Here is a 15839-nt window from a genome sequence, read left to right on the forward strand (position 1 = left end):
ACAGGTCTGCCCAGCCCATCTCCCCACAGTGCCAGCAGCAGCTGTGCCTACACTCACCTGGCTCGCAGCTGGGGACAGAGGGGACCCAGCGGCCATCGGAGTGGCACCTGGGCTCCTGGCTGCCCCGCAGTGTGTAGCCCGGGTGGCACCGGATGGTGATGATGGTCCCGGGGTGGTAGACAGCTTGCTGTCCTTCAGCCACTTCTCCATGCTTAACGCTAGGGTTCATGCAGGTGACCACTAGAAGCAAAGAGCAGCAAAGCATGAGCTGGACAAGTGGCTGCCAGAGCCAGGGCTTTGCCCTATGTTCTTACAAGATCAAAACTCAGGGAGCAGCCGTGCAAAGAGGAGGACATGGGCTTGAAGCCTCTAAATCCCTGCCCACTCACTCCCCCATGATCCCCCATGAATGCAGCCCATGGCCCAGGGCCGTTCTGCTCACCTTCGCACTGCGGGTAAGGGATGCTCCACACTCCAGATGTCAAACAAGTCACTGCTGTTTTCCCCGTGAGGACGTACCCCGGGTCACAGTTGTACCCCACAGACATTCCGGGGACAAACACTTTCACATCCTCGCTGTTATAGTGGCCATGTGTGATATTTGGAGGGGAAGGACACTGCAACACTACAGGAAGGGCAAAAGTCAAACCTAGTGAAGGTCTACACCCCAGGTCTACACCTGCTGTAATGAGGCAGCACTGCTATTTCTTTCTTCCCGAGTAGTTGTTCCCACGTAGCTAAAGGTGCCAGAATTTGGATGTGATTCCACCCTACCCACATCCATCTCCTGCCTTTGTTTCTGTCCTGCCACCTAATGGAGCCCTTAGGGTCCCTTTAACTGCATTGTGAGGTGGTTGCACCTGCTGGGGTGGATTCAGAAGTCACCCACCGCCCACCGCCTCGCTTACACTTACTCTTTTCACAGGTGGGGACAGGAGGATCCCATGTGCCCCCAAACTGGCACTGAGACTCCTGAGAACCCTTTAAGACGTAACCAAAATCACATTCAAAGACAGCGATGCTCTCAAGCCTATAGACAGAGTCTGGCCCAGTCGCTCTTCCATGCTCAATCTCAGGTCTTCTGCAGCCTATTGCTGGAAGTGAAGATTACGAGGCACATTTGGGACACAAAGCCCAGCCTAAGCAGTAAACGCAATCAAGCCTGGCCAACACCACCATGAGTATGTCAACAATACTGATCCTTATCTTGCCCCCCAAAATCTAAAATCTCATTATCCAGTTGTGCTTGAGAGACTCTCCATATTGGGACCCCTTGGCTGTTCCTCTGTGGGGATTTGCTGAACAGCAGTTAAACCCAGAGCCAAGAGGGGAGAGACGACCCAGGGGCCAAGCAGCAGACACAGACATACCTTCACAGCGTGGCCGGGGCCGGCTCCAGGCTCCTGCAGCAGTGCAGGTGATGGATGCATTCCCAATGAGCAGATAGCCATCCTTACAGGTGTACTGAACCACTGCACCAGGCAGGAACGTGTCATCGGGCTGGCTGCTCTGCTTCCCATTGGCGATGCTTGGAGGGGGAGGACACTGAACCTCTGCAGAAGCAAGGGAGAGAATACTAAGAAATATGGAAAAGAAAATAACTTTCAGAAACCAGAGGAAGAAGACAATGAGCTCCATTAATTAATATCTGCCTCCCACTGTAGTTGCAGCTCTCACCTCCGCAGCGCGGCGGCGGCCCGCTCCAGGCACCGCGCTCCCCATCCTCCGTGGTGCAGAAGATGGAGGCTGTCCCAGCCAGCACACGACCAGGCTCACACGTGTAGGTGACCACGGCCGCGTAGGGGAAGGCATCCATCAGTGCCCCACTGTGTGTCCCATGTGGGATGTCCGGGGGTGGATCACAGATGATCTCTGGGGATGGACATGAGAGGTTTTAGCGCTGTTGCTGCAGTGTTGGGGTTTGGGATCATTTACATCCAAGAATGGATGAATGAGGGTAAACCCATCCCAGCAATTAAGATCTCTGAGCAAAATGACTCAAATTATCCCAAGACACATGCAGGAAGGCAGACTTGTGCCTTTGGATCAGTCATTTCCTCACTGTCCTGGATGAGGGTGGGGGCACAGCTCTTACTGCCCTCCCCATAACCACTGTGACTCACGCAGAGAGAGTCTGACCAAACATTCCTGCACACGAGCAGCGAGGAATGCTTGCTAAAGGAACAGGAACTTTAAAACATGAACAGTTCCCAGTTTGGACCAAGACAAAAGGCCTTTGGAAACAATTTCAGAAATATCCAAAACAAAACAAAGTATAAGTAGTAAGAAACATGCGTCGAGTGACCCAAGAAATCTTTTGCAGTGGCACCTTTGCCTTGAAGGACTCTCCCCTTCCTGCTGCACACCCCAAGGAGGCCATCTCCAAGAGCCCCTCCCGTCCCACTTACGGTGGCAGGTGGGAGCATCCCCACTCCACACAACACTTGTGCCAGAGACCTCACACGTCCTCTGCGAACGCCCTCTCAGCTTGTACCTGCATGGCACAGAAGCAAGGGTAACTACATGGAGAGACCCCCAGAGATCACAAGCCTTGTTCATAGCAGGGTGTATGACTTTAAGAGGCTCCTTCATCTAAAGCCATTTTGCCACTTAAATTCTGCGTTACTCTCGAATGGCAGCAGCTGGCCACAAACTCACCCCTCGTCACACGTGTAATTCACTTTGGACCCAAGGAGGAGGTCGGTCAGGACCATGGCTCTGCCATTCTGTGGGTCCTCGGGGTTTGCACACTGCTTCCCTGCGTGGGGACACAGCTGCTGTCAGCACTGCACACCATCATCGTGCACCAAATCCCCCCAGGGATGCTCAGACAGACAGCGCACAGCCCCAGAGGAATAAACCCACAAAGCCAGAGGGCTTTGCACTCCAAAAGTACACATTTCCCAACAGCACATGCAGGACGTACTTTTGCAGAAGTCCAGTGCCACAGACCAGCTCTGATTCCTGAGGCACGTGATGGTTGGTGTCAGCCCCACGTGCCGGGCATAGCCGGGCCGGCACATGTACTCCACACTCCCACCCACAGGGAAGGCAGTCTGGTTCCTGTAGGGCTCCTTCAGCTCAGCAAACAGCAGCCTGGGGGGTGCCCTGCAGCCAGCTGTCAGGGACACAAGCCAGCACGTTATCAAAGGATCAGAGGACATCAGGGCAGGGTGGCACGTGCAGTGCTGGCCGGACACTTGCCCTGCTCGCAGACGGGTGCTGGGGGATGCCAGGTGTTGTTCTGCTGACACTGCACCACTCTGGGGCCACGGATGGTGTAGCCTGGCTCACACTCGAAGGTCACAGTGTCCTTGTGAGCGTAGGTGCTCCGAGGAGCTGGCACTATCCTCCCGTTCTGGATCTGCGGGGCAGGGCATCCTGCTTCTGGAAGGGAAGCACGGTCCTCAGAACAGGCACAGCTGTGCACTTGTATCTGTGATCACTTTCACGATCCAAGCCTGATCTTGGTAACCTTCAGGTAATTTTCTTATTGATGATGCACTGCCTGAGCAGTGTAGAGGAGATCCCAGCTGGAAGGTGAGGCTGGGGGTTCTGCAGGCTGTGCGTGCTTCTACAGCATCCTGCCTCCACCTGCCTCAAAGCAGCAAACCCTGCTCCTGCAGGCACCCAGACAGCAAGCACAACCGTCTTGAGGTCTCCTCTCCTTCCCAAACACAAAGCAATGGGGCTGGGGCCGCCGCACTCAAGCACTCCCCCCTGCAGCCCATGAGCCCTACCTCCACACCGTGGGGGGGGGCCGCTCCACACCCCATTTTTCCCATCTTGGGTGGTGCAGAAGATGGATGCGTTCCCATGCAGTGGGTAACCGGGCTCACAGCTGTAGGTGACCGAGATGCCGTAGTGGAACTCGTCCAGCAGCCGCCCCGTGTGCTTCCCATGGGGAATGCTGGGGGGGGGCTCGCAGGGGATACCTGCAATGGGGCACAGTGAGCCTTCTGCATCCACCCACAGCACTGATGTGCTCAAAACCCCGCAGTCTGTGGGGTGTACACACTCGGCCTACAGGTGGAACGACTGCAGTTCCTCTTTTGGAGGAAGCTTCTATGTGCTGTATCCTTTCTACTGTTTAAGAAGTGGGAAAAAAAATACAAAAAACAACCCAACAAAAACAACCAACCAACACCCTCAGGTCTTCTGTGCAAAATCTATGCAAAAGCTGAGAAATCACTGCAGGAGACCCCTTGCTTTCAATAACCCACCACGCTCTGACATCTTGTACTTCTTCCCAGAATATTTCCTTATGAAATCAAACCCTTCTGATACTTTCGTGCCCGCAGAGCAGGGATAGATCTGACTGAGAGGTTTGGGACACGAGTACCAGCAGGCACTGAGCTGGGAGCTACTCACGCTGGCAGGTGGGGATGTCTCCGCTCCATGCAACGCGTCCCCCCGAGATCTCACAGCGTCGGCTGGACTGCCCGATCAGCCTGTGCCTGGGGGCAGAACGGGCCACGCTCACTCCCATCAGCTCGGGTTGAGCTATCGCCCCCTGCAGTGGGCTCAGCACTGCTGGAAGCGGAGCCCTGGCACTGCGGGAGAAATCCCCCTCTGAGCTCAGCACCTATGTGCCACTTTCACAGCATAACACAGGGAACACCCTGCGTGCTCGTATAGGTACGGAGCTCTATACCTGAGCTTGTGTATAGAATCAGTGCGTTGAGAAAAGGAGGAAAAAACGGAGACTTACCTAACACATCTTGCCTTGACCTCTCAAGGAGCAGACCTGAACCCTTGACTTACCCTTCTTCACAGCTGTAGACCACTGTTGACCCAAAGAAGAGGTCTGCCAGGGCTGTAATCCTGCCATTCTCGGGTTCCCCGGGGTGATTGCACTGTTTCCCTGGAGGAGAGAGAATCTCCCTGTAGGCTTCTCCCTATAGCACAGCCCAACAGATGCAACTGCTATTCCAGTAATCCACCCACATTTCCAATTACCCCAGAAATGGGTTTCAAACAGCATGAAGTTACATGGCTTTACTAGTCACATAGGTTTGGAAGACCAGAATCACATTAAGGATTTTGCAGCATGGACAGAACCCAGCACCTACTCCTTCCTGAACAATGACACCGAATCAAGGAGCTATTCACTTTTACAGAACTCGAGTGCTTCTGACCACACTCCGCCCTGCAGGCATGTAATAGTGGGTGACATTCCTGGGTGCTTAGCAAATCCGGGCCGGCAAGTGTATCCCACAGTCTTCCCGACAGAGAAATCAATCTCATTTCTGTGTTCCTCCTTGAGCTCAGCAAAGGTCAGCCTGGTGGGAGCCCCACAGCCACCTACCAAGAGAAAACAGGGAGTTAGGCAGGATGGGAGCACTGGGTGAAAGCATAGAGAGGACACTGTTACCAGGAAGGATCTTCGTTTTGCCTTGAACATCTGTTTACCTGGCTTGATGTAGACACTACTAAGCAAACACAACACAGAATCATAGAATCAACTTTTTTTTCCCCCAAAAGATTCCAGATTTCAGGCTCCTGTTCCCAGCACATACGTAGATCATCTGCTTTCGTACAGGACTGAACCCCTTATTTTAGCAGCTGGGTTAGGGGCCAGCGAGCAGCCACCCTCCCCAGGCATCTCCAGCACCAATACCTGAGCGCTTGGCACTACTGGGCAGCAGGGGGCTGTGGAATGGATCACAGAGGGGTATCGGGGGGTCCCAGCTGCCGTTCTCCTGGCACAGGGCTCGGGTGCTGCCCCTCAAAATGTAGCCATCCCGGCAGCGAAACATCACCGCCTGTCCCGGGGCATAGATGAGTCCATGATCATCCACTATCCACCCATCCTGTATGTCTGGCTTCAAGCAGACGGTGGCTGGAAATGGAGATGTGAAGAAAGATGAGCAAAAGGAGTGAGAACAAGCGGATAAAAGCCCCAAATCCACGGGGTGCTGAACAGTGCAACTGCAAAATCTACACACGGCGTTACCCAAATGACCCCGGTCCCACCCTGATAACAGAGGGGTTTGAAATTCGTTTCCACCATGCAACACTTCACGTGAGATTAACTCTGAGGACCTGGGGGGCAGTGGGGGGGTCTGCCCACAATGGGCACAGGCGCACCTTCACAGCGTGGGCTGGGCTGGCTCCAGATCCCCGATGCTTTGCAAACCACGTGCGCATTCCCAACCAGGTAGAAGCTGGGATCACAGGTGTATGTCACAGACATTCCCGTGGTGAAAAAGGCTTCACCGTGTCGGTTGTGATCTCCATTGCTGATCTTCGGAGGCATGGGGCATGGCCGGACTGCAGGGTGGAGACAGAGAGATGAGAGAGGAGTGTGCGGAGGGACGGGTGGCTGTGATGGGCATGGGGACAAGCAGCAGCCCTACAAGGCTTCCCAGAGCCCTGCACACTCACCCTGCTCACAGATGAGCTCTGGTGGGTCCCAGATCCCCCCAGGCTGGCACCGAGCCTGGTGGCTGCCCTCTGCAGCATACCCAGGGTCACAGCCAAACCACAGCATCTCCCCAGCTTCGTAGGTGTCCTTTGGTCCCTGTACCTTCCCGTTGCGCACCGTGGGCCTCTGGCAGCCGATGGCTGTGGGAACATGGACGCGGCTGTCAGTGTGGGCTGCATCCTGTGGGTACAGAGCAGCAGCACCCATGGGGCTGCTTCCACCCACCTTGGCAGCGGGGCAGGGGGCGGCTCCAGCGCCCAACTTCAGAGCAGTTGATGGAGACGTTCCCCATCAGCTCGTAGCCATCCTTGCAGCTGTAGTACACAACGGTGCCATGCGGGAACCTGGCAGAGGAGCGGCCACTGTGCAACCCGTTGGCAATGTTTGGGGGCTGAGGACACGTCACTTCTGTAGAGGGATTGGAAAGGCCATGAGGGATGTGGGACGGGCGATGCTGCAGGGATGTACAGCTCAAAGCAGCTCAGCAGTTGGCATGAGGAGGTGAAGGTGGGGCAGAGGGCTGGTGCCCCACGTCCTGCCCATCATCACATCCCTCCTGCCCACTGCAGCTGCCCAGGCTTTCCTTTCAGAACAAGGAAATGTTAATTGATTTAACGAAGCCCAACTGCCTCTGCACACCCAATGTGTCATCTTGATCTGCCCTCGTGGCTCTCAGCATCATGGCCACGCTCTGGGCTCAGTAACACAGTGCTTAGTCCAGAAACGGAGGCTGCAGAAGTAGCATGGCTTGGGCACATGTTGGCACTGTGAATGGCCAATTTTAGCTTTGTATTCCTATAGACATGTTCAGAGCTTAAGGTCCACTTTCACGCAGAAACAAGGGCACTAAAACGCTTTGCAGTATCATTAAGTTCTTAGGGAACTGGCACAGAAAACTGCTTTAACTGGAGGAAGCAGCAGTCCCTGCTGGGCTGTGCCTGGAGCACCCCACAAAGCCAAGCCCCAGCTGCAGCACCCAGCACTGGGCAGGATGGGGCCATGCTGCTGGGTCCCAACCCAGTGCTAGAGATACAGCACCTGCAGCTTCAGCAACATTTGGCTCAGGGTTCATGGCTGTAAGCTCTTTCTTTGCATATTATAAAATGCAGTAGTTAATTTCAGAAGAATTGAGTCCCTTGCTGAATTGAGTCCCTTGCTGAATGGCTCAGTGCCTTGGCCATGCCAGTGCCATGCTGTGCTGGCCACAGAGTGAGGTGACAGTGTGCAAACAGGGTGACAATACAGACATGTACCTTCACAGTGCGGGCTGGGCTGGCTCCACTTCCCTGATGCTTTGCAAAACACACGTTCAACTTTCCCAGCCAGGAAGTAGCCGAGATTGCAAGTGTACGTCACATACGTCCCCATGGTGAACTCCGCTTTGCCGTGGCCGTCGTGATCTCCATTGCTGATCTTCGGAGGTGAGGGGCATGGCCGGACTGCAAAGAGGAAATGGAATGAGAGAGGAGTGTGCAGGGAAAGAGTGGCTGTGTTGGGCATGGGGATGAGCAGCAACACTGCAGGGTCCCCCAGTGCACTCACCCTGCTCACAGATGAGCTCTGGTGGGTCCCAGCTCCCCCCAGGCTGGCACCGAGCCTGGTGGCTGCCCTCTGCAGCATACCCAGTGTCACAGCCAAACCACAGCATCTCCCCAGCTTCGTAGGCGTCCTTTGGTCCCTGTACCTTCCCGTTGCGCACCGTGGGCCTCTGGCAGCCGATGGCTGTGGGAACATGGACGCGGCTGTCAGTGTGGGGTGCATCCTGTGGGTACAGAGCAGCAGCACCCATGGGGCTGCTTCCACCCACCTTGGCAGCGGGGCAGGGGGCGGCTCCAGCGCCCAACTTCAGAGCAGTTGATGGAGACGTTCCCCATCAGCTCGTAGCCATCCTTGCAGCTGTAGTACACAACAGCTCCTGGGATAAATCTGTCCATGGATTGGCCACTGTGCAGCCCGTTGGCAATGTTTGGGGCCTGAGGACACATCACCTCTGCAGGGGGAGATGAAATTGCACTGGGAGTCACTATTTTGTACACAGGACTGATGGTCAGGCTCATATCCTGACTGCTGCTCAGTCTGTGCTTTGTTAGCTTACATTACAACACCATCGAGGTTGCAACCACACTGCACCCAGAGGAAATCACTCATAACAGGGGCACTCCATCCCCTCTGCCCACAGGGAAACCCACAGCACATCACAGCTCAGGCAGAGGACATGCGTGAGCACAGAAGCAGCACAAGTAGGAAACTGTGATTGCTTCCCATTCCAGGAGGAAGATGGAAACATCCCACGTGTGGCCATAAGCAGAAGCCCAGAAATCCCCCAGGGAGGCAGATGATGCCAACCCCCCGTGGCTGCAGCCTTTGGTTGCCCAGCAGCACAGCACCAGCATTAGCTTCTGCTCATCCCTTGAGAGCCCTGGCTGCTGCCAGCCCCACTTCCCATCCCAGCCCCTCTTTCCAGAGCTGCTTCCCTCCCTCTCACATCCAGAAGCAGCAGGGACATCCTGGTTTTGCTTTCTCAGTGTATATGAGAGGACACAGAGGGAGCTCTGCCCCACAGCAGCCCCTCTCACACACAGGACACTTGCCCTTCTTGCACGCCGGCACTGCTGGGCTCCAGCTGAAGTCAGCTTGGCAGACACTCATTTGAGAGCCTTGTAAGGTGTAGCCCTTGTTGCAGCTGAAGCTTACTCTGTCCCTGGGCCGGTAGATGTAGCGAGAAGGAGTTCTCCTCCCATTCTCAATTTGTGGCAGTGGGCATCGACGCAGTCTGACTGCAAAGGGAGACAACAGCAGAGTTCAGCACACACCTGCAGTGCTGTGCCAGCACTGCCCCCACAGCCTGCAGTGCCAAACCAGCAGGGGAGCAGCTTTGATGGCAAAGGCAAGCTGAGCTTCTGTGGGTTTGGGCTGTGCTGCCCGGGCAACTCGAGCTGTCAAACCAACAGCAGAGAGCTCAGCCCCTGTTTGCTCTGCCCCATCCCAATTCACTTCTATTTATCACAGCAAGTTTTGACTTGACGATTGCAAACACAAGCTATGATTGCAGCAGGCTTCTCAAGTGATGCTTCGTTCATGCCCTGCTTTACTTTGGCAGCTCAAACATGCAGGTTGAGTCCGTTCTTCTGAGAAGTGGTTATGAAGGACTCTGCCCTGTCTCCCTGTGCTTCCCCCACAAGGCATTCCTCATCTCTGCTGCAGGAGCTCCAAGTTCCCATCCAGAAATCACTTACAAGCACTCTCAGGTATGTGCCAAGGGAAGATGCTGGTGTACAGCTTTAACTCTGGCTGATAAACAGCCCTTATGCATCAGCCAGCCCCAGCCCTCTGCTGCCCCACGCAGGGAACAGGAGCAGGGCTTTGGCCAAGATGTCAAATACTTTCTTATACGATCACAGAACAGTGGGATCATTAAGGTTAGAAAAGACCTTTGAGATCCCCAAATCCAACCCATCTCACCATGCCCACAGTGCCACACCTCCACAGTTCTGATCACCCCCAGGGACGGTGACCCCTCCACTCCCTGGGCAGCTGTGCTGCTGCATCACCACTCTTTTGGAGAAGAAATTTCTCCCAACATCCAACCTGACCCTTCTTTATTGCAACTGAAGGCATCACCTCTGTGATGCTCGGGACCTGGCACACCCACATCCCCATTCCCAGGGCTCTGCCCACTCTGCACTGGAGAAAGACAGAGGAGCATGGAAAGGAACAGCAAGGAGGCAGAGGAGGGGTGTGGAAAGAAGGTGAGGGTTCTGCCTTACCTTGCTGCCCACTCACAGCAGCCAGGAGCAGAGCAGAGCAGCCCAGGATGCGGAGGGTGAAGGTGAGCACCATGCTCCAGTCCTGGTGCAGACTGCAGATCCCTGGTGCAGATATGGGGGCCCTCGTTCCCCATGCCTGAGGAAGGATGGCAGCTGTGGGGCTTCCCAGTGCTGGGGGACAGGAACCTGTGGGCTCCAGCACAGGGTGGGGGAAGCCACCAGCTCAGGGTGTGCAGCCCCAATGAGCTTCTGCTGATGGTATTCGGTCCCTCCACACAGAAGGGGATGGGCCCTTGGAACTCATTGTGGGGCACAGGGTATCTGTGACAGAGAAGGCACAAGGAGCTGTCAGCCTCATGGGGCCATTGCAGAGCATCTTTGGTTATGGGAAGTGGCCAGGGCTCTTCCCCAGCTGCCATTTCCAGCTGAGCCTGCCTGGCTACGGGAAGGGAAGTGCAGAGCAGAATGCTCCCACCACATGGGGCAGCTGGGGACACTCTGCCCCGCGGAAGGCATCAGGGCACTGCTCTGCAGCTGGGGACCAACCATCAGGGCTGCAGGACCCCCCAGCACTGCTGCATGGCCCAGGATGTTCTGAGCCCAGAGGAGGCAATGGACATGCAGTGCTCGGGTGGTCCTTATCCCTTTTATTGGCAGCTTCCACGACACCCATACCCAACAATCAAGCTTCAAGAATGTTTACATTCAGATAGTAAAGTAAAATGATGCACAGCACGGTTCAATTCCCATATAAACACAGACACCACAAATGTTGGTGACTGTACCTCAGGCTCAATCAGAGCATTTACAGCTCCTTCCGTTGGGTTGAGGGGAGGTCATTTCAAGACGAAGTTAAATCATTTGGGAAACGCACTCTGGTCCGCGCAACACAAATGATGATGAGGTTCAAGTGAAGCAGAACACAGCAGTGAGGGTTCACGTCCCACTCCCATCACTTCCAGTGACCCATTTTCCACATACACACAACCAGGTTCTCATGTGCGTCTCTCTATACACGTGGCATGTATTTGTGAATGAGAAACAACGTGCAACTTCTCGTTTTGTGAGACTGAACTTCTGAAAACAGCACTTTACTTTGCTGGGCAGGACAGAGCTCTGCTGTAAGGAGGAACCCTCGGAGCTGATTTATGAGGAAGTTCAGGTGCCCGTGGAAATGGCTCTCTGTGCTTTTTCCTCTTAACAGATGCACATTCCGGTTAACAGGAAGGCACAAGGTGAAATGCAGGAACAGAAAAGGGCACAGTAAGCATTCTGAATGCTTCCTTTTTGCAGCTGTACATCGTGCAAAACCCAGAGCTGCAGTCTAGCTCCATCTGACACAGCCCTGAGCCTCCATGTCTTGCTTCACAGCAGCTATAGAGTCGTAGGGTCTGAAAGCAGCATTTCAAACCTGCCAGCACTGCGTTCCTCAGAACTGGGATCCCCATGGAGCCTTCAGCTCCCAACTTCACCTCCAAGAAGTCAGGAATGCACAGAAGGATGCAGGAGTTGCGCCCTGCTCCCCAGGGCTGAGCAAACAAAGGCTCTGCTTGGTGTGTGTCTGTGCCAACTTCAGGTGCAACCTCGGCTGCCAGATCTTCTGGATGCAACCTCAGACACAGCGGGCACCCCTGGCAAGCAGAGCAAGAAGCCCAGCCCCGCTCCCCCCAGTACCAGCACAGCAGCCCTGAGGTCTCAGAGCTGGAGCAGAAAGTGAAAAGGACCACACGGAGCGACCTTCTGCTGTTGGTGGCAGCAGGGGCTCATTGCTGGCAGTGCAGCACCAGGGCCTGGGGCAGGAAGGAAGGGCAGCAGCTGGAGAGAAGCACTGATGTGAGACAGAGCAGGGAGGTGGCAAACACCCTCAGACCATTTCTAAAACTAATTTTAACACAAACAGGAAGAGTCAGAACAGTTCTTCGTCACAAGGCTTTTATAATTATAAATTACTCTCCAGTAAAATTACCCGTTTATAAGGCTTGTTATGTCCAGGCTGGCCTTGAAGCAAATGCTACAATGTGCTTCTGTTGTCAGTGCTTTCAGTGTCACAGTACTTGGCTTGTTCAACCCACGCACATCACACCATTTTTTCAAGTACATATCACTCATACAAAGAAGGTCACACATCAGGACACTTCAGACAGCTGTGACCTGATGGGGACGAGGCTCAGTGACCTCAGCGGGGCTGAGAAATAGAATACAGAGGTGCCCAAAGTCCTCGAGTCCACAGCAGTGCAGTTCAAAAGCCTTTGGCATCACTGCCACTTCCCATTGGGATAACCGCACTCACGTCTGAGCCACTGGCACAGCCACACTGTTGTGTCCAGCACAACGCAGCCAAAAAGTGTAAGTGCTTGTCTGGGAGGGCACGGGCTCAATGTCATCTTTATCCATCAGACGTCTGTCAGTTGCCATGGCAAGGCTGGCTTCTCCAGACAGCAACACAGGGCACGACCACGGCCCACCACCACCTGCCCCCACTGCTGCAGCCGTGCCCTGACCTAGAAGTTCATCACCAGCATTGCCAGGAGGAGGGGCAGGACTCCTGCAAGAGGCAAAAGGAACTTCAGTCTGTGCACTCGCCCTTTCCCTCCCAGCCACAGACACTCAGCACCTCCTCCTTCCTCCCCACCTCTTTTTCACAGCAACAAAAGCATTTGACTGCTGTGGAAGGCTCTTCAGCCTGTTTCAGGTTTAAGTGGAACATATAAACAGTAATGGAAAAATATCCAAGAACTGGGGTGTGACAATCTAGGGTACATGTCACTTACCAACCATGATGCTGCTTGCTCCACCTGGAAAGGAAGAAAGCCAACATGTGACTCTGTGCAAACATGCAGCACTTCAGGTCATCTGGTTATACAGCACTGAGCAGCTCAAAGGCAATGCATGTGTACAAGGGGATCCCTGCACCTCCCTGCACTGCCCTGCATCAGCCTGCACCACCATGCAGTAGTCTGCAATGCCCTGCACCTTCCTGCACCGTGGGAGGTGAATACATCTGTGTTTTAGTGGATGAACACTCCTGTCAGCCTGCAAGGCCACGATAAAGCCACGCTGTTAGTGCAAGATTCTAACTGGGCTGTTGCAAGGAAGTGCAAATGGCATTTTCTAAGCTGAACTGCCTGCTTTGAGGGTTCAAAGAGAAAGTGAAAATAGCTTTGTTTGGTTGGTTTATTTTTAAAGACAGCCCTAGGAGATAATCACCTCTGCACTCAGGAGTGGGTGTGCTCCAGACTCCACGGTCCTGGTTCTTCCCTAGGCACCGAATGGTGCTGCTTCCAGCCAGGATGAAGCCATCATTGCAGGAATAAACCACAACAGAGCCCTGGGGGAAGGCTGTGCCCTTCGTGCCGTTGTGTGCCCCATTGCTGATGCTGGGGGGCTGCCCACAGAGAACATCCGAGCGCCGTCCTATGGGGAACACCACCAAGATAGTCTGAGTGCTTCTCCTATCTGAAAACGTATGCAGTGTGGATGGGGAGGAGATGCAGGGAGGGCCATGCATCCAGCAGCAAGTGGGAATGCTTTGAGTGCACCAAGTTAAGCGGACAGAGCTCTTACATCCAATTAGTTTCCTCTTTCCCTATTAACTGCAGAGAGAGAAAAAAAAAACACCTCTCCCCCGCTCAAAAATCCGACAGTGACTTTTCCTGTAACTTCCACTCTTTCTTCTCTCCTTTTCAGCCTAATGTCTGAGGCTGTTTCCCATAAGGCCACTAATAAATCTCAGTATGAGCTAGGAGTGAAATCCTGAGCTCCACAGCCATCTGAATGAAGCCCAAGTGCAGCCCACTGCCATACAGCCACACCGGAGCAGTTCCAGCCATTATCTCAATGGCTTTGGACTGTTTTTCCTCTTACTTTCACAGGAAGGGAGAGCCACGTCCCATTCAACTCCATTTCCCACTGCCACACACTTGGCAGAAGATGATCCCTTTAATTCATACCTAAAGAAAGAGGGAAAGTTTAGTTTGTTGCAGCAAACAGCCCAGCACTTCTCCCCTCCTCCCGTGGCATGGATGGATGCAATCAGCCAGGAGCTGCCCCTGCTACAGGATGGGACATGGCCACAGCAACCACTTGTGTGAGTAGGGGCACACGGATGATGTGAAGAGTTCCCAGCACCAGTGCTCAGCCTCTCTCAGCTCAGTTATACTCAACATGCAGCTGTACTGGGATCTTGCACTGAGAACCAGGGCTGGAGGTATTGCAGGTGGGTGGCACAGCCTGTGGAAGCCCCTGACTTCTGCCCCAACTCACTCAGCATTGCAGGAGAAGGTCACAGTTGTCCCAAACAGGAAACTATTCGGGAAAATGTCCTCATTCACGATCCCATTCCGTATTGTGGGAGCAGTGCATTGCTGTCCTGGAGAAAAAGAAGCAGATTCATACAGATCCAGCAAGAAACTTGCATGTCTGCAAACCCAGAGCCAGAAACCCACCAGACCTGAGAATAAGCAGCACCTCGAGCAGGTCTAGCTCATTTGTATGTCCACTCAGAAGAACAGAGATACCCACGTGTGCACGGAGCAGAGCCTGCAGACCAGGCTGTGCTGAGCAGACAGGTGACTTCCAGGGACTTCCCACTTCTTGTGGTGAAACCTGGCTCACACAAGTATGTCAGCTTCGTTCCAGCCAAGGAGCTGTCACTCGCAGCCCCTGTCAGCTCAGCAGAAGGGATGCTGGGAGGAGGACCACAATATCCTGACAATTGGAGACAAAAGCAATGCTAGCTACCAAAGCTAACACGGCCCGTGCACAGTGCACAGATGCACACCTCTTCAGGAAGTAAATCTGTTTGCACTCACGTGGGTCACACGTTGGCAGAGGTGGTTTCCAAGCACTGTCTGCATCACAGGTAACCGTCTGAGCACCATTCAAAGCGTGACCAGGGTCACACTCAAAGCTCACTTTTTCTCCATATGTGTACTCAGTGGTGAAGCTATTTAAATTCTTCCCATTTGCCACTCGTGGATTTTCACATCTCACCTCTGGAAGGAAAGGTAAGTTGATAAGAACACTTGTTAGGAGAAGAAAAAGTGTCACCAGGGCCACAACATGAGAAACAAGTGCTCAGTGAGCAGAGAAACCCCAAAGAAACAGCGTGCAGATCTTCATCTGCCTGCACTCACACAGTTTAGGTTATCACAGCAGCTCTGCATGTCCTGAAGAACCCACTACACCAAGCCATGCTTCTGGCTATGACTTGGGAAACCACAGCACCACGAGATCCATTTACACTCAAAGCACTCTCGTGTTTGTCAGCTCGAAGGAAAGAATTCGTATGGGAGACCGATGAGAAACAAAGCAAAAGAATAAGGAGGGAGATATCTACCTTTGCATTCTGGGGCTGGACTGCTCCAAATCCCATTGATGCTATTGTCCGTTGTACAGTGAATTGTGTTGCTTCCGATGAGAGAAAAACCTTTATTACAGCTGTAGGTCACAGCCATCCCAAAGGTGTAGTCCGTGTGCACAGCACTGAGCTTTCCGTTCTCAATGACAGGAGGGGGCTGACAGGGAATCACTGCACAGAGAAGCAATGGCAGGAAAACACAACAATACTTCCATCAAATGTGAAACAGAGGTCTTCTTATGGCAAACAAACAGATGTCTGCAAGGAAAGACAAAGAAAAGCCAGG

At 53.8% G+C, this 15839-nt stretch overlaps 2 protein-coding genes across 4 annotated transcripts in view; one reads left to right on the plus strand and one right to left on the minus strand.

The window, feature by feature from the left end:
* CD34 (CD34 molecule) overlaps window positions 1–15839 on the plus strand; it is a 212868-nt gene that overhangs the window by 59041 nt on the left and 137988 nt on the right. The window lies entirely within an intron of this gene.
* Window positions 1–15839, minus strand: part of LOC136050976 (uncharacterized) — a 50281-nt gene that overhangs the window by 9618 nt on the left and 24824 nt on the right. Inside the window, 29 exon segments of the mRNA XM_065740172.1 lie at window positions 58–240; window positions 443–625; window positions 915–1094; window positions 1371–1553; window positions 1678–1872; window positions 2409–2494; window positions 2659–2758; window positions 2927–3118; window positions 3205–3387; window positions 3741–3935; window positions 4372–4457; window positions 4765–4898; window positions 5219–5304; window positions 5621–5842; window positions 6091–6273; window positions 6388–6567; window positions 6653–6835; window positions 7681–7866; window positions 7970–8149; window positions 8235–8417; window positions 9019–9204; window positions 10195–10296; window positions 12966–12989; window positions 13273–13608; window positions 14059–14144; window positions 14458–14563; window positions 14716–14901; window positions 15006–15188; window positions 15533–15724. Coding sequence (XP_065596244.1) covers window positions 58–240; window positions 443–625; window positions 915–1094; window positions 1371–1553; window positions 1678–1872; window positions 2409–2494; window positions 2659–2758; window positions 2927–3118; window positions 3205–3387; window positions 3741–3935; window positions 4372–4457; window positions 4765–4898; window positions 5219–5304; window positions 5621–5842; window positions 6091–6273; window positions 6388–6567; window positions 6653–6835; window positions 7681–7866; window positions 7970–8149; window positions 8235–8417; window positions 9019–9204; window positions 10195–10296; window positions 12966–12989; window positions 13273–13608; window positions 14059–14144; window positions 14458–14563; window positions 14716–14901; window positions 15006–15188; window positions 15533–15724 — 4704 coding nt within the window.

The sequence above is a fragment of the Cyrtonyx montezumae genome, unplaced genomic scaffold, assembly GCF_038088225.1.
Source record: "Cyrtonyx montezumae isolate F1298 unplaced genomic scaffold, pur_monq_1.0 scaffold_26, whole genome shotgun sequence".
Taxonomy (NCBI): domain Eukaryota; kingdom Metazoa; phylum Chordata; class Aves; order Galliformes; family Odontophoridae; genus Cyrtonyx; species Cyrtonyx montezumae.